Consider the following 22,120-nt stretch of genomic DNA (forward strand, 5'->3'; position numbering starts at 1 on the left):
TTCCTGACCACAAACAAGGGGTTAGCAGAACGTCTTCTATCTGCCTGAGTCTTTTGTACGCTCTGGGACGCCTCTAGGTTATTTTGAACCTGGGCCCAGACTGTGCACAGTTCCTGATGAATGACATCTACCTCGGGATTGTTGGAACCAGGTGAAAAGGAGGAGAACCGTGGATTAAACCCAAAATTACAGAAAAAGGGGGAGACCCCTGACGAGTTACTGACCCGGTTATTAAACGAACAAATTGTACCCCTCTGTCAGAAACAATATTGACAGGGACCCCATGGAGACGCAGGATGTGTTTGACAAACAAGGTAGCTAACGTCTTAGCATTGGGTCGTTTCTTGAGGGGCACAAAGTGGCACATCTTACTGAAGCGGTCTACTACAACCCACACCACCGACTTGCCTTGAGATGGAGGAAAATCGGTGATAAAATCCATGGAGATATGGATCCAAGGTCTCTGGGGAATGGGCAATGAACATAGTAAGCCCGCTTGTCGTGACCTGGGAGTCTTGGACCTAGCACAAACCTCACAAGCGGCGACGTAGTCCTTAACGTCTTTAAGCAACCCAGGCCACCAGTAGTTTCTGGCAATGAGGTGCTTGGTACCCAGGATGCCTGGATGGCCAGATAATGCAGAGTCATGATTTTCCCTAAGTACCCTTAGCCGGAGTTGCAGGGGAACAAACAGCTTGTTCTCGGGAAGGTTCCCGGGAGCTGAACCTTGATCAGCCGCAATCTCGGAGCCTAAATCAGAATCAATAGAGGAAATTATTATACCTGGAGGCAAAATACAAGCAGGATCTTCCTCCGAAGGAGGGCTGGCCATAACGCTACGCAACAGTGCATCAGCCTTAATATTTTTAGACCCAGCCCTATAGGTGACCAAAAAGTTGAATCTGGTAAAAAATAACGCCCATCGAGCTTGTCTCGGGTTTAGCCTCCGGGCAGATTCTAAGAAAACCAGATTCCTGTGGTCGGTAAGGACCGTTACCTGGTGCCTAGCCCCCTCCAGGAAGTGGCGCCACTCTTCAAATGCCCATTTAATGGCTAAGAGTTTGCGGTTGCCAATATCATAGTTACTCTCAGTGGGCGAAAACTTCCTGGAGAAGTAGGCACAGGGACGGAGATGGGTGAGGGACCTGGTACCCTGGGACAAGACAGCACCCACTCCCACCTCGGAGTCGTCAACCTCCATGATGAATGGCTCCATTTGGTTGCGCTGAACCAGCACTGGGGCCGAGATAAAGCACTTCTTAAGGACCTCAAAAGCCTGGACAGCCTCAGGAGGCTAGTGGAGGAGATCAGCCCCTTTGCGAGTGAGATCCGTAAGAGGCTTAGCGATGACCGAGAAGTTAGCAATAAATCTCCTGTAATAATTAGCGAATCCCAGGAAGCACTGTAACGCCTTCAGGGAGGCAGGTTGGACCCATTCCGCCACAGCCTGGACCTTGGCGGGGTCCATGCGGAATTCATGAGGAGTGAGGATTTGACCCAAAAATGTTATCTCTTGCACCCCAAACACACATTTTTCGGTCTTAGCAAACAGTTTGTTTTCCCGAAGGACCTGGAGCACCTTCCTGACATGCTCAATGTGGGAGGACCAGTCCTTGGAAAACACAAGTATGTCATCAAGGTACACTACAAGAAATACCCCCAGGTAGTCTCTTAAAATCTCATTTATGAAATTCTGGAAGACCGCGGGAGCATTACACAACCCAAAGGGCATGACGAGGTATTCGAAATGACCTTCGGGCGTGTTAAACGCTGTCTTCCACTCATCCCCCTCTTTGATGCGGATAAGGTTATAAGCCCCCCGTAGATCAAACTTAGAGAACCATTGGGCCCCCTGAACCTGATTGAAGAGATCAGGAATCAAAGGAAGGGGGTACTGGTTCCTTACAGTGACATTATTCAAGTTCCGGTAGTCGATGCACGGCCTAAGACCACCATCCTTCTTCCCTACGAAGAAGAAGCCAGCACCTACCGGAGAAGTAGAGGGGCGAATGTAACCCTTGGCCAGGCATTCCTGGATATACTCTCTCATGGCTTCACGTTGGGACAAGAGAGATTGAATATCCTACCCTTAGGGAGCTTAGCTCCTGGTACCAAATCGATTGCGCAATCGTATTCTCTATGAGGAGGTAACACTTCGGAGGCCTCTTTAGAGAAAACATCAGCGAAGTCCTGAACAAACTCAGGTAGAGTGTTCACCTCCTCAGGGAGAGAAATAGAATTAACAGAAAAACATGACGTCATGCATTCATTACCCCATTTGGTAAGATCCCCAGTATTCCAGTTAAACGTGGGATTATGCAACTGCAAACAGGGAAGGCCTAAAACCAAATCGGACGATAATCCCTGCATCACCAGTACAGAGCACTGCTCCAAATGCATGGAGCCAACAAGGAGTTCAAAAACAGGGGTATGCTGTGTAAAATAACCATTAGCAAGAGGAGTGGAGTCGATACCCACTACCGGGACAGGGTTAGGCAAATCAATCAATGGCATAGCTAGAGACATAGCAAATTCCACAGACATAATATTAGTAGAAGACCCTGAATCCACGAAGGCACTGCCGGTAGCAGACCTACCACCAAAAGAGACCTGAAAGGGAAGCAAGATTTTTGTTAGGTTTCATCTTTACGGGAAATACCTGTGCGCCCAAGTGACCTCCCCGATGATCACTTAGGCGCGGAAGTTTTCCGGCTGCTTATTCTTACGCCTAGGACAGTTGTTCACTTGATGCTTGTCATCCCCGCAGTAGAAGCAGAGACCATTCTTCCTGCGGAACTCTCTACGTTGTTGGGGGGACACGGAGGCCCAGAGTTGCATAGGTACATCCGAGTCTTCCGTGGAAGAACGAAGCAACGGAACCTCGGGAGGCATCATGGGGGAGTCAGAGGAGAAGGCACAAAAACGTTCAAGTCGTCGTTCCCTGAGACGTCGGTCAAGTCGTACCGCTAAAGTCATAACCTGATCTAGGGAGTCAGCAGAGGGATAGCTAACTAGCAGGTCTTTTAGGGTGTTCGACAGACCCATCTAAACTGGCACCTCAAGGCAGGGTCATTCCACCGAGAAGCTACACCCCACTTCCTAAAGTCAGAACAATACTACTCTACAGGTCTCTTACCCTGACGTAAGGTCACCAGCTGACTCTCGGCAAAGGCAGTCTTGTCAGTCTCGTCATAAATGGGCCCGAGAGCAGAAAAGAAAAGATCAACGGAGGAAAGTTCAGGGGCGTCAAGAGCCAAGGAGAAGGCCCATTCTTGGGGCCCGTCCTGGAGCCGGGACATAATTATACCCACTCGCTGGCTCTCAGAACCTGAGGAGTGGGGCTTTAAGCGAAAATAGAGCCTACAACTCTCCCGAAAGGAGACAAAAGTCTTCCGGTTCCCTGAGAACCGGTCAGGCAACTTGAGGTGGGGTTCAAGAGGTGAGTTGGGGGGCACTACCAGGGAAGCATCACGCAGGTTGTCCCTCTGAGCCTGGACCTGTAGGGAGAGGCCCTGCATCTGCTGAGCCAGGGTCTCAAGGGGGTCCATAGATGTGTCAGGGACCAGGGTAGACTAGGTATATGGGCCTGTGATTATGTAATGACAGGGTAGGGAGACAGACAGCTGAGCCCTAATCTACCCGCCACTCAGTCCCTGCCGACTTGCAACGACCCGTCCTGGGCAACGGTCCCTACGCTCAGTAAGTGCAAGACAGACAAACAGACAAGGGTACACAGAAGCTAGGGAAACGGGGCAGCTGCCCACGGAGACACCGTGAGCAACAAGAGTAGTGAACGAGCCGAGTCAAACCAGGAGAGAACGAAGTACAAAACTCTGAGCAAGAGAGTGGTCAGAAAGCCAAGGTCAATAACAAGCAGAGGATGAGTAGTACAAGCAGCAGCAGCAAGCCAGGAAACAAGCATAGAAGAATCACAGGCAAAGGAGGAACAGGAAAGGCAGGTACAAATAGACAGTGGGCGGGAGCTAGTTCCGTCAGGCCAGGCTGTGATAGGCTCTCCCACTCCTAAGCCTGCCATCCTGAGTGGTGGAAGATGGAGTCAGTCTCACAGACATAGGAGCAGGTGCAGACTGATTGCCCACGGGCGTCGACACAGAAGCTGTGTATGGCAAATCCTTTACAACAACAGGCTGTATGTGCTTTATGGCAGTTGCCATGAATTAAAATGAATGGTCAGGAAAGTGTCAATAGACTATTACAGTCTCCTGGAAGTGATGGAATACATCACCCAAAGACCAGGGAGTATCAGTGGATCTGTACACAGAGCCTTAATCTGTGTATATAATGCATAGTGCTGCCTTACGTAGGGCCCAAGCAGTTCAATACAACTGTCAGTTGCCATGAAATCATCCGCCCTTAAATGATAATGTGAAGACTCTGCTTTTCTCTCCCAGTCTACACATCAAAGCTGAAAGGTGAGCTTCAGGGAGCAGAACATGTAGGACAAATATAGATAGTAAAAATAAAACACCAACAATTTCTATAAAACATGTTTATAATATAAAAAAACATTCAATATATTTCATTTTCTGATATTACATTGCCTTTCAAGCAATTTCTATCATATTTAATCCATATTCTACTTCAGTTTCAAGGGAAAGCTACTTTTTTAGTAAAGTGTATTTTAGCAAGCTAATTTTCAATACTACTGTCGTGGGCTGGCTTGGTGGGTATATAAGTTGTGCGGTCTAAACACATCTCACTCGTTGTTGCCATGAGTAAGAGGGGCAATTTATTAGAGTTGCAAAAAAGGGATGATTATTGTCTTTCAGGCAAAGGACGGCAGTATTTCTCAAACAGCGCAGTTTGTGAACTATTCGCGTGCTGCTGTGGTGAAAGTGTATCGTGAGTGGACAAATGGCACTATTGGAAATAATCAACATGGAAACTGTGGAGCACAACGTGCCATTGATGTGAGAGGTGAACGTATAGCTATGAAGGTGCGTGAAGGCCAAACGACACGCTACAGTGGAGCAGCTCACTGTGAAAATCAACCAAGGGGCTACCAGACGTATGTCTAAAACAACAGTTCAGCGAACTCTACTGCGTATGGGGTTCCGAAGCAGACGGATGGTCACTGCTCCTATGCTAACAAAGGGGCATCAGAAAAAAATGCTTCAATTTATCGGATTTGGACCACCGATGATTGTCAAAGGGTTGCCTTCTCCGATGAATGGTGTTTTCTGCTTTATCGAACGGTTGGACGTTGGTGTGTCAGGCGAGAATCAGAGAATGAACACCCTGAAACCATTGCTGGAAGAACACAAGCTGGTGGCGGCAGCGTTATGGTCTGGGGAATTTTTTCATTGCATTCTCTGGGCCCACTTGTCCATGTTAGAGGAACTCTGAACCGATTTGGGTATGAATCCATTGTTTCAGATCACGTCCACACATACATGGTGTTTGTCTTCCCTGGGGCAGAGGGAATCTTCCAGCAAGACAATGCGACATGTCACACGGCTAGAAATGTCCGAGCACAACCAAGAAATCCAAGTACTTCCCTGGCCACCTAATTCGCCAGACTTGAACCCAGTTGAGCATCTGTGGGACCACCTTTATCATCTTGTTCGCTCTATGGATCCTCCCCCGCGCACCCTCAAGCAAATGTGGGATGCACTGCAGTCAGTATGGCTCTAGATACCGGCGACAACCTACCATAAATTGTTTATTTTTATTTTAAGGAACATTTGGCTAAGATTCAAGATTTTATATTGCTTAATGGTAAATACAGGACTAGTAATGTTAGCTCTATTGGGAGAGATAAAGTAAGAGAACAGTTACAGTGAGAAAAAAGGAAAATCAATGGCAGAAGTCTCTAACCTCAGCCACAGCCTGTTATCTCGTTCTGTGGAGCCACAAGTCGTAGAGCACTGATCTATAAAAATAAATATTTGCACTGCAAATTTTTATAAACTCATATTGAATCTAGAAATAATGCTAATTTTATATTATGTGAGTATAACTTTTTGGGGAATATATTTCATCTTGAGCTTTTAGCTGTCACTTGTGAAGATTTTCAGATAATATTGCCTTGGTTATTCAGTTTATTATAGTGTGGCATATTTACTTTAGGGCAGTGTTTCATTTTTCAAAGAGCATATTTTATGACAGTGAAATTGACACATCTATAGAGCCAAGTGCATTGATTTTTTGGGTCAATTAAGAAACTGAAAATATATCAAGCTTCATTACACGATTCAGATCCCTTTTAAGTTTGTGTTTTGATTGCATAAATAATTCTGAACCAAAAAGTAAACGTTCAGCATTTTAAGCAATATTTTCCCATAATCCAGGGTCTGTGACCACAGCCCCTTGGTCAATTAAAGCACTTCATACAATTAAAGTGCAGATCCTTCAAAAAGAAAAGGGAAATGCAGGCTATAAGTGCTCCTCAAATGCACCTTCTTAACCCAAATCGGGTGCATCATGACACTGGTGGTTATTGAAGGGTCCATGACCTTTAATGTTAGGGACCCAGATCGCTCTCAGACCTTGCCCATAATACAAACATATTATTGGTAAATATAGGTTCTTGAGTTCTCTTTTACTGACAAGTTGTTAAAAATATAATTTTTTGTTGTAAATGTATAGGTAGTGATACTGCTTCCATTAAAGCTTCCTTCAGATTTCACTCAGTTTTCACAGATAACTGTTTGCAAATATGCCCAGATATGTAGTAATGCAAGCCCCACTCTACACTGGAAAAGACATCCATATTCCTATGTATTTGTGGTGTTTAAAAATTCTAAGGATCCTAGAGGTTCTCAAACCTATAGATTTTCAAATTAATTTTATTCTCAATTTCTTCTGTCTTATATCAAACCAAATTGAATTGCTGACTTTGACTTTTTTCTGTCCCATAAGAAATTTCCTTTTATTTAAGCTTATGGGAAAGTATTTGGAAGTTGTTAAATTCTTCATAAAGTGCACATGTCCTTTCTGTTTAGAGATAGAATTTAACCATAGCAACCAAAATTGCATAGAATGCTTGAACATTTTGGGTGCGAAAGTTGCATTTTAAAAATAGGCTGTTTGCAGTATATTTATCTGTACATTCCGCACTTTTTAGAAGTTACGTATCACTAAAAAAGTTCCAGATGTTTGAAGATTGAAAGCCCCTAAATTCTTAAAAATTACCTGTTTAAATTATATTCCGAAATGCGGTCTCTTTAGAGTGTGGGAGTTTGGAATAACAAGTTCATTTAGAAAGACAACAAATCAACCTAATCCCTTACTGTCCAAAACGGACATACTCATAAGGATATAACCATTGGTGCTAATATAGATACATACAATGTTCAAGACTATGTTGTCAGGGAGCTTGTGGTTAAAATTATTTCCTTTATACTTTTTTAAATATTCTTTTTTAAGTTTTGGAAAATAGTAGAACATAGCAATCATTTATTTACATATTCTAAGGATTCTAACATAAATTATGATAATGATAATGATAACCTTGTGAACACTCTCTTAGTACTATTTTCTAATATCTTTTCCTTGCATTCAGTTTTCAAGAGTGCTGAAAAACCGAGCCTGGCCTACATTCAAACAAGCCAAGTCAAAGATATCACCTCTACATAGCAGTGATTTCTGCCCAACAAACTGCCATTTCAATGTAATGGAGGTGTCATACCCCAAAACCTTGACATCACTTGGCAGTGCTTTTGGGGTCCAGTTAGACAGCAGAAAGCAACCATCTCAAGACAAGGAAAATAAAAATACAGAGCAAGGTGAGAGTTTTGGTAATTATTTCTGTTAATAGTGTTAATATTTCACAATTTCACAATATTTAAAAGCTACAAAATCTACACAAACGCAATGAAGGGGAAGAATGTTTTCTATATGCATGGTGAAAATTGACATGTTTAGAAACTGTTTTCAAGGGCATATTTCTCTCCTAATAATGTGCCTATTATTGAACTGAACCCAGTTAATAAATCTGAAGAACATCTGTCTGCTTCTACCATTTCTAACCAAGTATATATTGATTTTGTCAAGTATATTACACTTGGAGGGATGTACATTGGATATATCTTGACCTTTTGACTTCTTAATATCTGCAATTCATAGGAGACCAATATTTATTGAAACTGTTTCTCGCTAGAATTTGGATTTTGAGGTCTTATTTATAAACTGCTGCCTGAATTGCTTGATGCAGCCAATAAGAAGACATAATGCATCACAGATGTATCATAGTATAAGATTCCTAGAAGTGATATTCTTTCCGCCACTAGTTATTGATATCTGGTATTAATCTTGAGCGTTGAATAACTGATGGGGTAATAGGGTCTAGTGAGAAAATAAAAAAGATTATTATTATTAACATCTGATAAAGTGCCAATATATTTCACAGAGACTAAGACTAGATAAAAATGCTTTTTTAAGCATGCTATCCATTTTATAAATGGATGCAGCCATCGTATAACAACAACATGAGTGTCAACTAAAAAAATCGGACCTATATGTTTTTCATTTTCTTGGCCATGATGCTTTGTACTGTCAGTGTTCTTTTTGCCTAGGCCAGTCATCTGTTAAAGGGAATGTGTCGCTAGAATTTATTTTTTTAGTTAAACAATTATTATTTAAGTGATTACACATTGTTTTAATTTTTTCACAAATCAGGAAATATTATAAATTAGATTCTAATTTATAACATTTCCATGTGCTGGCCACTAGAGGGAGCAGTTCCCAAAATTGCAGCATGGTCAATGTGGTAAAGCAGCCTCATTGCTTTATGCTGCAAGTTTGGGGTAGACACACTCTCTCTAGTGTCCTCACACAATCCCCCCTCCCTTATTCTGTCTAGTCACAGGAGAAGGAGGGGTCTGAATCTTCAAACCTCCTACACTGTGTGCCGCCATTTTCTGAGCGACTGCACAATGTAGGAGGATTAGATACAGTGCTCAGCAGACAAGTATAACACGAACATACACGAACATAATACACACATCAAATACACGAACATAAATTACCTGCTCCTGCCGCCTCCGCTCCTATTCCTTGCGCCTTTGCTTCCTTGAACATATGGCCAGAAGCTGTGGCCAGAAGTCGTCATCTTACTGTTCGGCAGAGGCTTCCGGTCCACATGAAAATGGCGCCGGATTTCGCTCTGCGAACGAGCTTTGTTTTGGTCTGTGTGGGAACGGCGCATGCACCGTTCCCACACAGACGGCGTACGCTGCAGAGAATGGAACGGCTCCCGTTCGCATTCTCTATAGGGTTGTATGTGCCGTATTCCATCTCTGTATGTGTCGTTAATCGACACATACAAAGATGAAAAAAAAAAAGGCAGCCCCCATAGAGAAGTAAAAACAAAGTAAAAAGTAGAACACGAGAACACAAATAAATAAAATGTATGTTAATATCATATTAAAAGCAATATGATAAAAAAAATAATAATTTCATGACACCTTCCCTGGGAGGACTCTCAGCCGTGTAGAAGAATGTAAGTGTCACTTTTTTAGTCCTCACCCAGGGGAACCTTTACCAATATGTCATAGCTTCATAATTTCTAATTTTGATGTATTTTAGATGAGATCCTCAGCTGTCCAAACGCATAAATACAACCCTCATCCTCTGAAAGACAACTTAAACTGAATCTGTTATCATACTTTACTGCCCTTTGTAAGGCCATCATAATATGGGCACAGATTTGTTCTACTATTAAACAAACAAATATTACTCCCATCATGAGTCCGCTATACTTTTTATTATGTGCCATTTGGGCTAATAGTAGAGCCATCCTGTTCCCACACCATGCTGTCTTTACGTAGGGCAGCATAGTGTGATGACAGATCCACTTTCAGCTTTGTTCACACTATCTTTGGGTTATTCTTGGAGCCATGACAGTTAAATTATATGACCTGCAGTGTTACGATCTAGGGGTATGTGGATCCACTAGACAGCTCCGTCGTATTGGAGGGGCAGCCGGCCAAGTCACAGTCTATGCAAAAGTCTGTACAAGTTCGTAGCACAAGGGTACCTCAAATAGTCCAGATGGTGGCAGGGGCTCTGGCACGGATGGTAGTAGGTGCAGCAGGTTGCGCCAGATGTGGTGGATGACAGCAGGTGCAGTATGTTGCGCCAGACGTGGCAGTTGACAACAGGTTGCACCAGACATGGCGGATGACAATGGGTGCAGTAGGTTGCGCCAGATGTGGCGGATAAACACGGATGCAGCAGGATGCGACGCCAATCACTAAACAGGCTCAGGAACAATAACACAGCACGGGATACAGGATACAGGTAGCAGGGCACGGGAACACTGGGAACAGGACAACACTAAGGAACCATTTGCAAGACTAACATGGTAATTACAAACAACGCTCAGGCAAGGATCAAAAGGGAAGGGCCCTTTTTATAGTTCAAGGTGATCTGAGCATAATGAATTAATTACATATGTGCGCGCTGGCCCTTTAAGGCCGGGAACCAGCGCGCGCCCTCTAGTGAACACCATGGGATAGAGCGGACGCATGTGCTGGCATCTCCGGGGAGCTAGACGTCGGCAGGAAGAGGAAGATTTGCGGGGGCAGGTAAGTGGAGGACGTGGTCCGTAACAGCGGCCGTAACAAGCAGTAGGAGTTCAGGTGTTTAAGCCACACTTAATACAAACAGATGCATAAAATAAAGCACACAGCCATGCAATCTCCATAGACAAACATTGTTTCTAGTATGTACTGAAGAGCTCAGTGTCTTTAAACAACGAACTGTTATAGGATGCTACCTTTGCCACAAGTCAGTTTGTGAAATTTCTGATCCGCTAGATTTGCCCCAGTCACCTGTAAGTGCTATTATTGTGAAGTGGAACTATCTAGGAGTAATAACAGCTCAGCCACAAAGCGTTAGGCCACACAAATTCACAAAGCAGGTGCTGAAGCGTGTGGAGCTTAAAAATTGCCTATCGTCTGTTGTATCACTCACTACAGAGCTCCAAACTGGCTCTGGAAGTGAGATCAGCACAAAAACGGTGCATCTGGAGCTTCATGAAATTGGTTTCTATGGTTAAGCAGATGCAGACAAGCCTAATATCACCTTATGCAATGTTAAGTGTCGGATGAAGTGGTGTAAAGCACGTCGCCACTGTACTCTGGAGCAGTGGAAACGTGTACTCTGGAGAGACGAATCACATATTAACTGGCAGTCTAAGGGATAAATCTGGTTTTGCTGGATTCCGGTAGAATGCTACCTATTGGAAGGCATAGTGTATTTTGGAAATTTGTTGATGGAGGGATAATGGTCTGCAGCTATTTTTCAGGGTATGGGCTAGTCCCCGTATTTCCAGTAAAGGATAATGTTAATGCAACAGACACGGCTTCTCTATCTTTTTTTTACTGGTGCCTCACCAGTCCCAGTACATAATGATGCTCAGGCCTTAACAGTTTTTATAAACCTACCTTAATTTATCTTAAAATTTGTCTCCTGAACCCAAAATAACATTAAAATAAGCAAAAAAGTTGGTTATGTTGCTAAAGCAGAGATTGCTGCAACCATAGAAAGGCCTGTCAGTATATAATCACTTCTATCAATACTACCACCCTAGATGTCCACGTCCACCTACAATCAGTGGACGCTTCAAAGTTGAAGTAGCACAGTTTTAGACAATTGTATGCTTAAAACTTTATGGCAACAGTTTTGGAAAGGCCCTTTTCTGTTCCAGCATGACTTGAGCCCCAGTGCACAAAGTAAGGTCCATAAAGTCATGGTGTAATGAGTTTGGTGTGCAGTAACTCAAGTGGCCTGTACTAAGCCTTGAATTTAACCCCATAAAACACCTTTGGGATAAAATGTAATGCTGATTGTGAGCTAGACGTTCATGTCTATCATCAGTGCCTGAAATTACAAATGCTCTTTTGAATGAATGGGCACAAATTCCCACAGATACACTCCAAAATTTTGTGGAAAAATATCCCAGAATAGTGGAGGCTGTTATACCTGCAGAAGGGGTCCTAACTCCATATTAACATCCATGGTTTTGGAATGGGATGTCCAACAAGCTCATATGTTATGGAATTGCAAGTTGAGCAATTGCCCAATGGCTGCTGGAGACTGCTGGGAGAAAGCGTGCAAATAAATCCGCAAGCTCAAATCCATCACAACTCTGATCGACAGAGTCTAAGGCTACTCTAAGGTCTTCTCCAGAGCCAACCGCAAGGCAGGATGGTTTTTGCTGCATAGAACCCAGGATGTCTTAGCAGAGTTCAGTGTTGGATAAGAGGTGCAATGCAGGCAAACCTGAACAGGAACCAGACAGCCAGAGGGTAAACAGAACGTCCAAAACTGTAAGCCAGTGGATATCCGGTAAAGCAGAGATCAAAACCAGCCGGGAGCAGATAATCAAAATCTGTAAACATAGAGTAATCCAAATACATGCCCAGGTCAATTTCCAAGAAGTCCAGAAGTCAGAGGTAAAGGGTGTAGGTAAGTAGCTTGATCAAAACACAGACAAATCACAAGCAAAGGACAGGTGGAGGAAGCCAGGTATAAATACGAACACAACACCGGATAGGCAGAAGAACAGAGAAAAGAGATAGGCTCAAAGTAAAACCAGAACCACCCAGAAGCTAGAACAGTAGTCATGGTGATCTTAAGGGAACAGGCATTTTCAGAACAATATACGTGTGATGGTTAGGAGTCCACATACTTTTGGCCTGATAGTGTAGGACAGATCCATTTTGTTACACATTCTAATAGATCCTGAAGGATATCATTGATTATACTAGCCGTCAAAAAGTGACTGAAAACTGATGGAACAGGAACCATAGCTGTCTTTTTGTCTTGTGCGGTTTACAAAATTGTCATATTTTAACTATTTGTCATTATTATCCTCAAAATGTTTGTTTAATGTCACATTTGTTATTTACAACTGACTCTGATTCTCAATATCACTCATGTGAATGTGTTACTATTCAGCTTCAATTTAAAAGGATCTTTTCTTGATATTGCTTAGGAAAAATAAATCCTAAGGTATACATACAACATACCACAACCACAATGGCTGCTCCATCAGGACATTCGCTGGGTCAAAGAGATGGTCATGGACTGAGATATCTGCTGAGCAATGAAGATTTAGAAACACAAGATATCCATCACAAATTACTATGCAAACTTCATTCAGCACTGGCAGAGGTGGAAAGATGTGTCTCTCAGATTGATGAGTAAGTATTCTTGACAGTATTCAGCATTGATTTTGGAACATGATCAAATATCAAAGACAAGCACGGAGTCACAGTTTATTTCCGGGCTGATAAAATCAGATTTTTGTCGCCTAGTCTTATAACAGGTGTGACAATGTCCAATGTCCTATAATGAACAGTGTCCTTATTAGAACATCCTAAACCTTAGACGTCAGAGTCATACATCATATTAAGATAAGTTTGAGTCGAATTACTCCCCATGACCTACGTGATTAGTAAACTGCTCCTTTTGTCTTCCACTGGTTGACATGCTAATACCTACACACTGGGTGTCTTTTCTTCTACACTTTGAGGTAACATTTGAGGTCAAACTTGCGAACCTTTAACTTTCTTTCCTATCTCACTATTAGAACCCTCCAGATCTAACAGGTCTTCCCAAATGGCAGATAAACTCATGGTTCTGACGTGTGCAGTCTACAAATCTACGCTGGCTTTTACTGTAAGGAAAAAACCTCACTGTTTAGAGATCAAATTGAGCAACACCTTGCCGGGGTTTGCCAGCTGCTGAAATGGGAGTCCAGGGTCCGGAAGTAAACAATCCACCCATTGCTACTTTCTCCCCCTTGTCACTGGTCTAAACGTATTTATTAAAAATTCAATCCTACCACTGCAACCAATTGTTTTACAAAGGCTTCAAATATTGTGCAACAAAATAGGTTGACACACAATCGCTAAGTGAATAGACATAAGCAGACAAAATATATAAAAGTAGCTGAGTATTCACCTCGCTTATCTGGAGGGAGCCCTCAGCCCGCTGTTGGTATTTCACAATAGTCAGAAGTTCCAATGAGAGTAGCGCAGTGCTCCGGGACACTCGCAGTTCCAGGTCAGCTCTGCTTTCTTTGTCTATCCAATGTTTCTTATTAGACTGACGGTTTCTTGTTTCCCCATACGCAACCCACGGCAAATTCCCAGATTCTAAAAGTTTTACTACCTAACTGCAATTAGTATACATTCTTGAACAAATAAGTAAGACCAACATTATCAACAGGTGTGTGTGTGTGTGTGTGTGTGTGTGTGTGTGTGATGCCCATGCATACTCTGAGCTCTTACTCTTAGGAATTGAAAACATCCTTGTGGTTGGTACCTTGTGGCATATCATTGGTATAGCATTGCAAAAACTAATGCTAAAGCCAAAGTTAAAATGGCTATCCAACTAAAATTAAAGGCTATGTACACTTTGAATGCCATTTTATTTCATAAAATGGTCAGTCAGTGTGATTGGTGCAACTTTATAAATAGTTTCATTTATAAAGTCTGTGTGATTGGTGCAACTTTATAAATAGTTTCATTTTAAAAAAAAATGTACTTTTTGAGATACAGCTGCTTTGTTTTCTCTATACAGAGCAGCTGTATTGTTCACTAAATCCTGCTCCCGTTATGTCCACGGGACTGATGGGTTCAGTAACAGCTAGTCCTGCCTGTCTCTGATGTGCAGTATCCACCGTAATCTATCACATCTAAGTTCATAACTTAGGTGTAATAGATTACAGGTGGATCCTTAGTGTTAGAGACACGCAGGACTAGCTGTTACTGAACCCGTCAGGTCTGCGGCACTGATGGATTCAGGTTATAGCGAAAGATACAGCTGCTCTGTATAGAGAATACAGAGCAGCTGTATCTCAAAAAGTAAAACAAATTTTTAATAAAAACGATTTATAAAGTTGCACCAATCACACTGACAATTTTATTTAAAAAAATGACATTCAAAGGTGTAAATAGCCTTTAAGCCTTCCCTACGTGGAGATTTTTAGCTACTCAGTGAATTCCAGCTAGACAAAAATGGTCATTCTACTAGCCAAAAAGGCTAGATCTTGCCTCTTCTTATAGGGGTATAGTAACAGGTCAAATGTCTAATATGGAATTTCTCACATTCAGGAAAGATATAGCCATTTAGCTCCTCAGCTCAAGTGACTACTTCCATAGCCTGATTTTTTATGACTGCATAGATAGAGTGGCTATTTCCCTTGACAGGTGCCTGATTTTTCTTTCTTTCTTTCTTTCTTTCTTTCTTTCTTTCTTTCTTTCTTTCTTTCTTTCTTTCTTTCTTTCTTTCTTTCTTTCTTTCTTTCTTTCTTTCTTTCTTTCTTTCTTTCTTTCTTTCTTTCTTTCTTTCTCTTTTCTCTCTCTCCTTCCTTCCTGTCCTAGTTTATTTTTGGACAATAATTTTTGTTAATAGGGCTCCCAAAGATAAACTGCTCACTGGGTATCCCGCTGTTGGGATACTCATCAATCAGCTTTAATCTGTAGGGGAATTCAGCAGCAAGTGTTTTTTTTTTTTTTTCAGCTCCACTACAGTGGATATAAAACATCGCTCAGAGAGTAGCTACAAAGAGGATCTCTTGCTCTAGCGGAGAAAGCTTATTGATTTCAATGGGCTTTCTGTGTAATGTACAAATTCACTGGGTCCACTAGAGCGAGAGATCCTTTTTGTAGCTACTGTCTGCTCTAGCTAAGAGAAGTGGGTTCTCAACGAGAGATCCCTCTCGATAACCTCAGAATTCCCTAATAGGGTATTTGGAAATCTTTTCTCAAAACTAGACAACCCCTTAAAGCTTGCTTCAGTTACATGTGAACATAACGCTTGAACATATAAGTCTAAATCTCACAATCCTATTTTATTACTCTACTGTGTTGTTAGCTTCCTGACCTATAATTGTGACATTGCGGTCGAGGGTGATATACTAGGTTTAATTGCTCGGCCTATCACAGATACATTTTAAGTGAAGAGTTAGGAAGTGTGTACTCCATAGTGACCTGTCTCATGATACTAAGACTACATATTTGTTAGCATTTGAAATTAATTTCCCAGAACATTTCATGGCTGAGAAAACAGGAACAGGGACATTTCCACAGACATAAGCTTCCATGGTCAAATTGTTAAAACCTTGAACTAGGATGTAAATTTTGGGTTGGATTGTGTTCCTGTACTTTATTTTATTTGCTTCTTTACCATTTTTTTTTTAACTTAACCTACAATATGATTAATTGTTTCTAAATAGTTACATATGCCTATTTTTCACAGTAATTTGTAAAAATAAGGAATTAAGGATACTGATACCCTTTACAAATTCCCAATTAAATTCTACCTACCTGTAAATTGAAAATATGCAGTGTCCCATATCATCATATCAGTTATTTGTATTCTATGGCTAGATCAATGACCGCACTACTGCATTTAATAGTAACAAAAAGCCACAGTTTAAACTGGTTTTATGCTGTAATATAACAAAATCATTTACCTGTAGTTTCTGGATTTATATTGTACAGTACCAGTATCGTACATAGCAAAAATCAAAATGAGCACTCCATTATGTTTCCAGATTTTGCCCCCTCTTTCCAGGTCCTCCATAGCATATATATAGATTTCTATGCATTTTTAATACATCATAATGTAAAGTACTGGTTTTCATTAATTGCATATGACACCATTAAAGGGCCTGTGACACATACATACACACACACACACACGTGTGTGTGTGTGTGTGTGTGTGTGTGTGTGTGCACGCGCACGTGTGTGTGTGCGCGTGTGTGTGTGTGAGTGCGTGCGCGTGTGTGTGTGTGTGAGTATGTGTGTGTGCTTTTGTGTTATACAGAAAGATTTGTGCTCTAAACAGGGAAGTATGGTGATTTAAAAAAAATTAAAACAATGTGTAATCACTCAAATCCAAATTGTTTAACTGAAAAAAAAAAGTTCTAGCGACACATTCCCTTTAAGTCTCAGAAAAAATGTAAGTTGTCGTTTTTAACGCATGGTGAAAGCCGTAAAAACGAAACCCAGAAAACAATAGACGAATTTCAGCCTGCAAAGAATTTTATTTTCAGTTTCCCAGTACATTAAATGGTGCTTTAAATGGTGACAATAGAAACTACAACTCCTCCTGGAAAAAATAAGCCCTCTCACACCACTCCATTGACGGAAAAAGAAAAAAAATTATGGCTCTTGAAAAGCGGGAGGAAAAAACTAAAATGAAAAAGCAAAAAATGGATCAGTCCTGAAATTAATTAATTTCTAATGAAAAAACATTTATGACCACATGGGGTATTGCCGTACTTGGGAGAAATTGCTTTACAAATGTTGGGGTGCTTTTTCACCTTTATCCTTTGGGAAAATGAAAAAAATCAACATTTTAGTGGAAAACATGTTGATATTCATTTTCACTGCCTAATTCTAATAAAATCTGCAAAAGACCTATGGGGTCTAAATGTCCACTATACCCCTAGAAATATTCCTTAAGGGGTGTAGTTTCCCAAAGGGGATACATTTTGGGGTGTTTCCACTGTTTTGGTACCTCAGGGGCTTTGCAAATGCGACATGGCACCCGAAAACGATTGCAGCTAAATTTGAGCTACAAAAGCCAAATGGCGCTCCTTCCCTACTGAGCGCTGCTGTGGGTCCAAACAGCAGTTTATTACCACATATGGCGTATTGCCGTAATCAGAAGAAACTGTTTTACACATTTTGGAGTTGTTTTTCTCCTTTATTCATTGTAAAAATTAAACATTTCTATGTTTTTTCCAGGAAAAAAAGTAGATTTTAATTTTCACGGTCTAATTACACTAAATTCAGCAAAAAACCTGTGGGGTCAAAATTCTAACTATAGCCCTAGATAAATTCCTTGAGGGGTGTAGTTTCCAAAATGGGGTATCATTTGGGGGAGTTCCCACTGTTTTGGTCCCTCCAGGGCATTGCAAGCGCGACATGGCACTGAAAACCAACCCAGCAAAATCTGCGCTCCAAAATCCAAACTGCGCTCCTTCCCTTCTGAGCACTGCTGTGGGTTCAATTTAGGGTGCTTTTTATTCTTTATTCCTTGTAAAAATTGTCTATGTTTTTTCTGAAAAAAACTTAGATTTTCATTTTCAGAGACCAACTCCAATAAATATAGCAAAAGACCTCTGGGGTCAAGATGCTAACTATACCCCTAGATAAATTCCTTTAGGTGTGTAGTTTCCAAAATAGTGTCACTTTTGGGGAGTTTCCACTGTTTTGACACTAGACCTCTTCAAACCTGACATGGTGCCTAAAATATATTCTAAAAAAAGGAGGCCCCAAAATCCTCTAAGTGCTCCTTTGCTTCTGAGGCCAGTGTTTCAGTCCATTAGCACACTAGGGCCACATGTCAGATATTTCTAAAAACGGCAGATACTGGGCAATAAATATTAAGTTGCGTTTCTCTGATAAAACTTTGTGTTACCGATTTTTTTTTTTATTACAAATGAATTTAGTCAAAAAAAAATAATTTGTAAATTTCCCTTCTACTTTGCTTTAATTCTTGTGAAACGCCTAAAGGGTTAAGAAACTTTCTGAATGCTGTTTTGAATATTTTGAGGGGTGCAGATTTTAAAATTTATGGGATCTATCTAGAATATATGGCCCTCAAAGCCACTTCAGAACTGAACTGGTCCTTGAAAAACAGCCTTAGTTGCTGCTAAAGTTCTAAGCCTTGTAACATCCTAGAAAAATTAAAATAATGTTCAAAAAACAATGCAAACAAAAAGTAGACATATGGAATATTTGAAATAGTAATACCACACAAAATAGTTACTACCTATTTTACAAGCAGATACATTTAAAATTCGAAAAAATATAAATTTTGCAAATTTTCTTTCAATTTTGGTGTTTTTCACAAATAAACAATGAATTTATTGATCAAATTTTTCCACTAACATAAAGTACAATATGTCACGAACAAACAGTCTTGGAATCGCTTGGATAGGTAAAAGCATTCCAGAGTTATTACCACATAAAATTACACGTTAGATTTGAAAAAAAATAGGGCTGGTCCTGAAGGCCAAAATGAGTGCGGTCCTGAAAGGGTTAAAAACGCAAAAATTTAATGTATAAACGGAAAAAATGTTTCAGATTTCACTTTACTAAACTAATATTTAGTGGCATAACCATTGTGTCTGAGAACTGCTTGACGTCTGTGTTACATGGAGTGGACCGACTTCTGGCCCCTCTGAATAGGTTTTCCAGTGCAGGAAGATTGGACGACATCCCACAATTCTTCTGCATTTTTTGGTTTTGCCTCATAAACCACATTTTTTATGTCACCCCACAAGTTCTCTATGGGATTGCGGTCAGGGTATTGGGCTGGCTACTCCATTACCTCAATCCCGTTTGTCTGTAACCAAGATGTTGTTCGCTTACTGTGTGTTTTGTGTCATTGTCGAGTTGAAACACTCATTTTAAGGGCATTTCTTCTTCAGCATATGGTAACATGTACTAGTCAAGTATTTTGATATATTCAAACTGATCCATGATCCCTTGTATGCGATAAATAGGCCCAAGTCCATAGTATGCGAAACATCCCCATATCATGGTTTTTGCAGCAGCATGCTTTACTGTCTTCACAGTGTACTGTGGCTTCAATTCAATGCTAGAGGGGTCATCTGATGTACTGTCTGCGGCCACTAGACCCAAAAGAACAATTTTGCTTTCATCAGTCCACAAAATGTTGCGCTATTTCTCTTTGGGCCAGTCAGCCAATGTGTTCAAATTTGAACCTATTCAGGACATGTTTTTTTCAACAACGGGACTTTGCGGGGAGTTCTTGCTGGTAACTATGTTATACCCAGTACTGCAGTGTAAATGATGTTATACCCAGTACTGCAGTGTAAATGATGTTATACCCAGTACTGCAGTGTAAATGATGTTATACACAGTACTGCAGTGTAAATGATGTTATACCCAGTACTGCAGTGTAAATGATGTTATACCCAGTACTGCAGTGTAAATGATGTTATACACAGTACTGCAATGTAAATTATGTTATACCCAGTACAGCAGTGTAAATAATGTTATACACAGTACTTCAGTGTAAATTATGTTATACCCAGTACTGCAGTGTAAATGATGTTATACCCAGTACTGCAGTGTAAATGATGTTATACACAGTACTGCAGTGTAAATTATGTTATACCCAGTACGGCAGTGTAAATAATGTTATACACAGTACTGCAGTGTAAATTATGTTATACACAGTACTGCAGTGTAAATAATGTTATACACAGTACTGCAGTGTAAATTATGTTATACCCAGTACTGCAGTGTAAATTATGTTATACCCAGTACTGCAGTGTAAATGATGTTATACACAGTGCTGCAGTGTAAATGATGTTATACCCAGTACTGCAGTGTAAATGATGTTATACACAGTACTGCAGTGTAAATAATGTTATACACAGTACTGCAGTGTAAATTATGTTATACCCAGTACTGCAGTGTAAATAATGTTATACACAGTACTGCAGTGTAAATTATGTTATACCCAGTACTGCAGTGTAAATGATGTTATACACAGTACTGCAGTGTAAATGATGTTATACCCAGTACTGCAGTGTAAATGATGTTATACCCAGTACTGCAGTGTAAATTATGTTATACACAGTACTGCAGTGTAAATTATGTTATACCCAGTACAGCAGTGTAAATAATGTTATACACAGTACTGCAGTGTAAATTATGTTATACCCAGTACTGCAGTGTAAATGATGTTATACCCAGTACTGCAGTGTAAATGATGTTATACACAGTACTGCAGTGTAAATTATGTTATACCCAGTACTGCAGTGTAAATAATGTTATACACAGTACTGCAGTGTAAATTATGTTATACACAGTACTGCAGTGTAAATAATGTTATACACAGTACTGCAGTGTAAATTATGTTATACCCAGTACTGCAGTGTAAATTATGTTATACCCAGTACTGCAGTGTAAATGATGTTATACACAGTACTGCAGTGTAAATGATGTTATACCCAGTACTGCAGTGTAAATGATGTTATACACAGTACTGCAGTGTAAATAATGTTATACACAGTACTGCAGTGTAAATTATGTTATACCCAGTACTGCAGTGTAAATAATGTTATACACAGTACTGCAGTGTAAATTATGTTATACCCAGTACTGCAGTGTAAATGATGTTATACACAGTACTGCAGTGTAAATAATGTTATACACAGTACTGCAGTGTAAATTATGTTATACCCAATACTGCAGTGTAAATAATGTTATACACAGTACTGCAGTGTAAATTATGTTATACCCAGTACTGCAGTGTAAATTATGTTATACACAGTACTGCAGTGTAAATGATGTTATAGCCAGTACTGCAGTGTAAATTATGTTATACCCAGTACTGCAGTGTAAATGATGTTATACCCAGTACTGCAGTGTAAATGATGTTATACCCAGTACTGCAGTGTAAATGATGTTATACTCAGTACTGCAGTGTAAATTATGTTATACACAGTACTGCAGTGTAAATAATGTTATACACAGTACTGCAGTGTAAATTATGTTATACACAGTACTGCAGTGTAAATGATGTTATACACAGTACTGCCGTGTAAATAATGTTATACACAGTACTGCAGTGTAAATTATGTTATACCCAGTACTGCAGTGTAAATTATGTTATACCCAGTACTGCAGTGTAAATGATGTTATACACAGTACTGCAGTGTAAATGATGTTATACCCAGTACTGCAGTGTAAATGATGTTATACTCAGTACTGCAGTGTAAATTATGTTATACCCAGTACTGCAGTGTAAATTATGTTATACCCAGTACAGCAGTGTAAATGATGTTATACACAGTACTGCAGTGTAAATTATGTTATACCCAGTACTGCAGTGTAAATAATGTTATACACAGTACTGCAGTGTATTTCATGTTATACCCAGTACTGCAGTGTAAATGATGTTATACCCAGTACTGCAGTGTAAATGATGTTATACCCAGTACTGCAGTGTAAATGATGTTATACACAGTACTGTAGTGTCAATTATGTTATACCCAGTACTGCAGTGTAAATAATGTTATACACAGTACAGCAGTGTATTTGATGTTATACCCAGTACTGCAGTGTAAATGATGTTATACCCCGTACTGCA

The 22,120-nt window shown here is 40.5% G+C and overlaps 1 protein-coding gene across 2 annotated transcripts in view; it reads left to right on the forward strand.

The window, feature by feature from the left end:
- Positions 1 to 22,120, forward strand: part of PREX2 (phosphatidylinositol-3,4,5-trisphosphate dependent Rac exchange factor 2) — a 340,136-nt gene that overhangs the window by 187,333 nt on the left and 130,683 nt on the right. For both annotated transcript variants that reach the window (XM_075826126.1, XM_075826128.1), the window contains exons 24-25: positions 7,526 to 7,748; positions 12,965 to 13,172. In XM_075826126.1, the coding sequence (XP_075682241.1) occupies positions 7,526 to 7,748; positions 12,965 to 13,172 (431 nt within the window). The remainder of the gene's footprint in view (positions 1 to 7,525; positions 7,749 to 12,964; positions 13,173 to 22,120) is intronic.

The sequence above is a fragment of the Rhinoderma darwinii genome, chromosome 5 (genome assembly GCF_050947455.1).
Source record: "Rhinoderma darwinii isolate aRhiDar2 chromosome 5, aRhiDar2.hap1, whole genome shotgun sequence".
Taxonomy (NCBI): domain Eukaryota; kingdom Metazoa; phylum Chordata; class Amphibia; order Anura; family Rhinodermatidae; genus Rhinoderma; species Rhinoderma darwinii.